This window comes from Littorina saxatilis, linkage group LG7, assembly GCF_037325665.1.
Source record: "Littorina saxatilis isolate snail1 linkage group LG7, US_GU_Lsax_2.0, whole genome shotgun sequence".
Classification (NCBI taxonomy): domain Eukaryota; kingdom Metazoa; phylum Mollusca; class Gastropoda; order Littorinimorpha; family Littorinidae; genus Littorina; species Littorina saxatilis.
The window spans coordinates 20,848,609-20,854,947 of record NC_090251.1 but is presented as its reverse complement, the minus strand read 5'-3'; the positions used below and the strand labels follow the sequence as shown (position 1 = coordinate 20,854,947).

The 6,339-nt window shown below is 40.0% G+C and overlaps 1 protein-coding gene across 2 annotated transcripts in view; it reads right to left on the bottom strand.

Moving 5' to 3' along the window:
- Nucleotides 1-6,339, bottom strand: part of LOC138970883 (uncharacterized) — a 77,367-nt gene that overhangs the window by 45,726 nt on the left and 25,302 nt on the right. For both annotated transcript variants that reach the window (XM_070343455.1, XM_070343456.1), the window contains exons 8-12: nt 4,214-4,308; nt 3,750-3,831; nt 3,047-3,136; nt 1,518-1,644; nt 969-1,048 (exon numbers count right to left, since the gene is read on the bottom strand). In XM_070343455.1, coding sequence (XP_070199556.1) covers nt 969-1,048; nt 1,518-1,644; nt 3,047-3,136; nt 3,750-3,831; nt 4,214-4,308 — 474 coding nt within the window. The remainder of the gene's footprint in view (nt 1-968; nt 1,049-1,517; nt 1,645-3,046; nt 3,137-3,749; nt 3,832-4,213; nt 4,309-6,339) is intronic.

Below are 6,339 nucleotides of genomic sequence, written 5' to 3'. Positions count from 1 at the left end.
TAAAAAGGAGGAAAACTAGCGCGGGCGCAGGCATAGGCATGGGGATCCAGGGGCAAAACCCTTGATGGGCAGAGTCCCCTGAAGCTGAAGAATTTTCACATTTTCCACACATAAAACTTGCACCAGGAGACAGCAAAACTTTTCAAAACAATGCACTTTAAGCTGGAGGAGTGATGCACATAAATCCATCTGTGCCCGTGTGTGTGTATGTGTGTGTGTGCGTGTGTGTGTGTGTGTGCGTGTGTGTGTGCGCGCATGCGTGTGTGTGTGTGTATGTGTCTATCTATCACTCTCTGTGCACTTGCATTCGCGAATTTGACAGCGGACGAATAATAGCGATACATAGCCTAAAACTTGCACCAGGAGTCAGCAAAACTTTTCAAAACATTGCAAAATTTCCTCAGCAATGTGTACCGACTCGCGTACTCAGTAACAAAATCTGGGTTGATTTTTCAGATTGAGCCGTGAACACACAGCTCTTCGGTGTATTCTTTTCCTTTCCTGTCGTCAACCAGATCGAAGTCTTTACTTTCTCCTCCAGCCAACCCAAAATCCATTTGTTTTTCACAGTCGAGTCAATTTCGGCAGTAAGGGGCTTTTTGCCTCTCATATGTCGATGCATAGCAACTAAAATGGCGCGGTCTCGAAACTGCAGGATCCGTAAAAACAAAGAAAGCGCTCTGAAATCTTCGGCCCATTCCGGAACAAGCAGAAAACCACTTGCTCGGCTGTTTCCGACAGCATTCTTATCATTCTCGGCAATCTTCGTACAAGCTACATTCAGTCTAAATAAGAATACACCAAATGAGAATAAACTATCGCCGATCTTCTTCAATACAATCTGTAGTGCAGATGCATGAACCCACATACACATACACCCCATCATTTTCTCAACGAATTTACACCTATTTCAAAAATGACCCTGGGGCTGGATACGAGCATCTTGTCCAGAGAAAAACATGACCTACCTCCTCCTGCGTGTCGAGGACGTGGCCCACCCACTTCTGACAGTACTCCACATCAAACCGTCGGTTCATCTTTTCAATTTCTACAACAAAAAGCATTCATATCTTATTTAATAAACTGTACCGACACTGGTCTGAACCAACACAAAATATTCAAACTACAAGAAGTTGTCAACACGATAATTGCAAATAACTATTCACTGCTGAACAAAGACACAGAAGATAATGCAAGACTACAGATGATTTAAAAGTACAGTGACTATGGGTCTGTTTTAATTTTTAACATCAGAGTTTGATCTTTGCTAACTCTTTTGAGCGAGTTTGTGTGTGTGTGTCTGAGTGTGCGTGTGTGTTCATGTGTGTGTTTGTGTGTGTGCGTGTATTTATGTGTCTATGAGTGCATACGTATATACTTGCTTGCAAATTTTGCGAGTCCATGTGCGCGTGCGTGTCAGTGAAAACTAATTACTGCATTGCATGAGTGATAGTTAGGTAGTTAGGTTCTTCCACAACCAGATGACAGTAATGTTACAAAAAAGAAGAAGTACGTACCCTCTTTGTGCCGCTCTATCTCTGCCTTGAGCTCCTTGCGGCGCTGCAGTTCCTGCATGTTGGACACGATGGCCGGGAACTTCTCCAGCTCATGACTGCACTCACGTATCAGACGACCAATCCAGTCCTGATCACATCCACACACAACAAAAAATTCACTTCTCCTTCTTTACCTGTCAAGGGTCTTTGTACACTTATACAGCTCATACAGATTCGTTGAAGAAGTATTCACACAAGTTTTACAGCTTACAAAGGACATGGTTAAAGAACCTCTCTGTTTCAAACACACACACACACACACACACACACACACACACACACACACACACACAAACACACCATCCACAAGTTACAAACTAAGTTTCAACAATTTGTTATCAAATTGCTTCAGTAAACAGAACATAAAAAAGTCGCGTGAAGCAAAATTAATAAATTTAGTCAATCTGTCGAACTCGCGAAATGAAATTGAAAGCACTGCACCGGCCACTGAGCGTTTGAAGTGACAAGCTAGTACAGTTAAGACCCCCAAATTTAAGTCTTCTTCCGTTTTAAGACCTTGTTTTCTCAGACTTTTTGTTCAAAACCTCTGTAAATTTACCCCCATTTTAAGACCTGATTTTCACAGATTTTTGGAGGTCTTAAAAGGGGAGTTCCACTGTATAGCGCAATAATGTAGAGCGCGGAACAGGAAACCGTGCTTTTACTTATTCTTTTTAACTTTCTGAGCTTGCTTTAAATCCAAACATAAGATATCTATATGTGTTTTAATCAGGAAATGATAAAGAATAAGATGAAATCATGTTTGGATCGTTTACTAAAATTTCAATTTTTCTTAGAATTTTCAGATTTTTCATGACCAAATTCATTGATTAGTTTTCTGCTTCCAATCTAAAATGCAATCCCATAGTCTGGGCTCCGTCGAAGATTGCTTGACCAAAATTTAAATCAATTTGATTGAAAAATGAGGGTGTGACAGTGCCGCCTGAACTTTCACAAAAAGCCGGAGAGGACGCCATCAAAGACATTCATAAAAAAAAAATGGAAATAAAAAGGTCTGGGGATTTAATTTGCAGGAACTCTCATGTAAAGTTTCATGAAGCTCCGTCCAGTAGTTTTCTCTGTGAATTCATTCGCTTGTGACTTTCACAACAAGCGGCTGAACATTGGATCAAGCTAAGTTCTCGTTACTCATTGTTTGTCTGTGCACTGTAAAGACCGTTGGGTCGATATCTGTGACTGTAACGTATTGTTTTTTCGATAAGAAACGTTCCAACAACTTACCTTTCTTGTTTTTTTTATTCTGAATGTTGGAACGTTGGCAGTCTCTTTGTTTTTGAATTTATAGCAAGGTACACAAAACCTTTGTCGGCAATTGTTTTCTCCTGAAAATGGATAGCAAGACCTTTTTATATTTTCTAAAGTACACCTATACATGTATTTGATATCACTACATTTTTTCTTCCACTTACACTTTTGCAAGTAAACCACAGTAGCTTACTGCCTTTTTGTCAATGAAAAGCATGACTCACAATTCTCTCAATGACTTTCTTGCACTGTCTGTACTTGAAGGCCACCATGAAGAAGAAGGAGAAGTAGGAACTGACAGCCATCCCATCCGCCTGTCCAAACAACACATAACACACAGTGCTGTCAGCTAATGCAATTCACAGAGCCTTCTCACAAAACGGGTTTAAGCATACCTTTCTGTAACCTAACAGTAACAGTCTAAATCCCACCCCCCTTCCCCCCTTAAAAAAAATGTATTGTGTTTGTTAAATCTTCGTGTTCATGGCAGGTAAAGTAGCTTACTAACCGTGTCTAATTAACAAAATTGCTGCTGCACTGATAAAAAAAAAGATCAGCAATTCACTTACTCAAGTATGGTACAACGGTCAAATATTGTTTAAGGAGTCATTCCCCACCCCTCTTAAGCTTAATAATACTTGCACATTCAGCATACAAACAGGAAAATTACACGAAACAAGCACTCACAGACACATGAGCATTGCAATTTCACTTTACCCCTTCAATACATGCATGCACTCTGTAAAAGTTCATTTCACTCACAGACACATGAGCATTGCAATTTCACTTTACCCCTTCAATACATGCATGCACTCTGTAAAAGTTCATTTCACTCACAGACACATGAGCATTGTAATTTCACTTTACCCCTTCAATACATGCATGCACTCTGTAACAGTTCATTTCACACACAGACACCTTTCGTACCTCCACCAGATCCTCTGAATCAAAAGGTGTTTCAGTGTAGAACATCTTCTCTGCTGACCGCAAAGCTAGGTTAATGGTCCATCTGATCAGACAAAAAGGAGAATAAAGAGGATTAATGCCACAGTAGCTGCAAAATCTTAAATAAACACTTAAATAAGATTTAATGATAATATCAACATATACACAGTTCAACAGACTATAGAAGGATTTTAGGCATTGCAGTGACTAGACAGCAAAATAATGTCAGCGGGGCATAGTTTTCCTTGGTCTTGTGTGTGCATCAATATCTTTCCTTTCATAATATCTCCTGGGCTGGCACTACCTTTCAAGTTAATCAAACACATGTTAAAAAACGCTATTCTAAAAGACTGAAGAAAACCGTCCACAAAAAGCAACCTTCGATTAACAGGACAGTATTCAGATGAAAAACACAAACAACAGTAACACATGTCAGCTGGTCTGACCTGTCGTTCAGAAGCAGGTCTGTGGTGAAAGTGTTGGGTACGAAGGAGTTGACCAATGCACACAGCACTCTACTGTCCACAAGATCATCAATACTCTGAAACAAACCCAAAACAGAAGCCACATCAACTGGGCCCGTATGCATGAACTGGAAGTCAGAAACACTGGAAGTAGAGGCCTCTTTTGAAAGTGGGAACTCCCGAAGTTAACTTTCTAACTGTTCCCTATGCATGAACGCCGTAGTGCTGACTTCGAGAGTATTCGGTCAAGGTCGCGAAAATTGGGGGAATCCCAACTAGTACATGCGTTTGTTAATGGTAAGCTTGGCGACCAGAAGAAACAAGTCTCATCGCGAGTTCAAAAGGGCGAACGTTGAGCGCGCTGTGGTACTAACAGCGTTATTGCTGTTGTTTTTTGAATGGTTAAACGAAAGGGTCGGTTCAAACCTGTGATGATTGTCTTGGAATCGAATGACTGCCTAGCTATGACAATGACTTTGTTGACCTGAATGTTAGGGAGAAAAATAAATGATTATGTTGAACTTTTTTTCTCCTTTTTTTTTAAATCTCAGTTGCATGCAGGCAGCTTCAACCCTTTCTGTTTTGCCTCTTTTTTTTCTTTTTTTTTTGTTTTGTTATCGGGGAGCATCCGTCTTTATTGATCTTTTTTTCTGTTCTTTTTTCCTGCTTTTTATATTAAAGTCAAGATTGGATTTTTTGTGAAAGCATAGGACAGTTTCTTTAAGCAATTAAAAAAAATGAACACAGAGACAAAAACCGGTTGTTGCAGCGAATGCAATTGAGGCCTATAAAGAAAAAGATCAATAAAAAAATAAAAAAATTTTTTGCTCCCAGCGGCACTTGAACCCGGAGCGCCGGATCGAATTTCCGAATCCGTAACCACTGCACCATGCTACTCGTGTGAAAAACGCGTGATGATAAGATGTAATATGAGTTATTCAGTCGTGATGGTTTGAAAGCTCGCCACCTTCGCCGAATGACTCGAGCACGTTTTTTTCGGTTAGTAACTGATCGAACTGTCGCTTTTGAGCCACTCTGTTTCAAGCATTTCACCTAAATTAAACAAGAATGTCACAGTTTGTGTCTATGGTGCAAGGTAGCCGACCGTCTCATTGTAGCCAAGTTACGACAGTTGCTCGATTGACGCATTTCACGTCTACGATATTCTGTCTGAGCTCATTTCACAATGAGCTGCCTTAAAAACGAATGTCCTGCCATTGTGGTATGCGTTGGAGGTTTCTTTTGGATGGGTAAGGACATTTAAGAAGTAATATCGTCGTATAATGATGTCAAGTGAGAGACCCTGCAAATTAACATTGAAAGTGGGAACTTCGGAAGCAAAGTTCCCAGCTACTCGGTATGCAAGAGCTAAATTGAAAGCCGAAGTAGTGGCTTCGAGAGTTCTGAGGTCAAGGTCGAGGAAATTGGGGGAATCCCAATTAGTGCGCATGCGTTTGTAAACGGTAGGCTTGGTGACCAGAGGAAACAAATCTCATCGCGAGTTCGTAAATGGGCGAACGTTGATCGCGCTGTAGCTTTTACTATAGTTGTTGCTTCTGCCTGGTTGAACAAAAGGGTCGGTTCAAAGCTGTGATGATTGTCTTGAAATTGAATGACTGTCTATAATAATGATTTTGTTGACCAGAATGTTGGGGAGAATAAAACATTTTTTGTTTATGTGGTAGCGAAGTCGGTTATGTTAAACCTCTTCTTTTTTTAATGATTGTGTATCGGTAAAACTGTTTTGGACAAAATAGGTTGGTTAGAGCGAACGTTTGGGTTACTGGTAAATTTGAAAAGGCAGAAATCAATCAGTGTTTGGAGAATCAAGATATAAGGTGTAGTGAAAAGAAGATAAGTTCAGTGACTTTCAATGATAATTGGGAAAATGTGTGTCCGAATTTACAAAAGATAAATTGTTGTACTTTGGTATTTGTACATTTTATTTGCCCTCGTTAATTGTGAACAGGATGTATGTTTATATAAAGTTGAAAGTCAAGATTGGATTTGTTTAGCCTACGCGCGTGTGTGCATGTGTGTTAGACATAGACATAGACATAGAACACTGTATTAGCTCAATTACGAGAAACTCGGGTGTGGTGAATCAT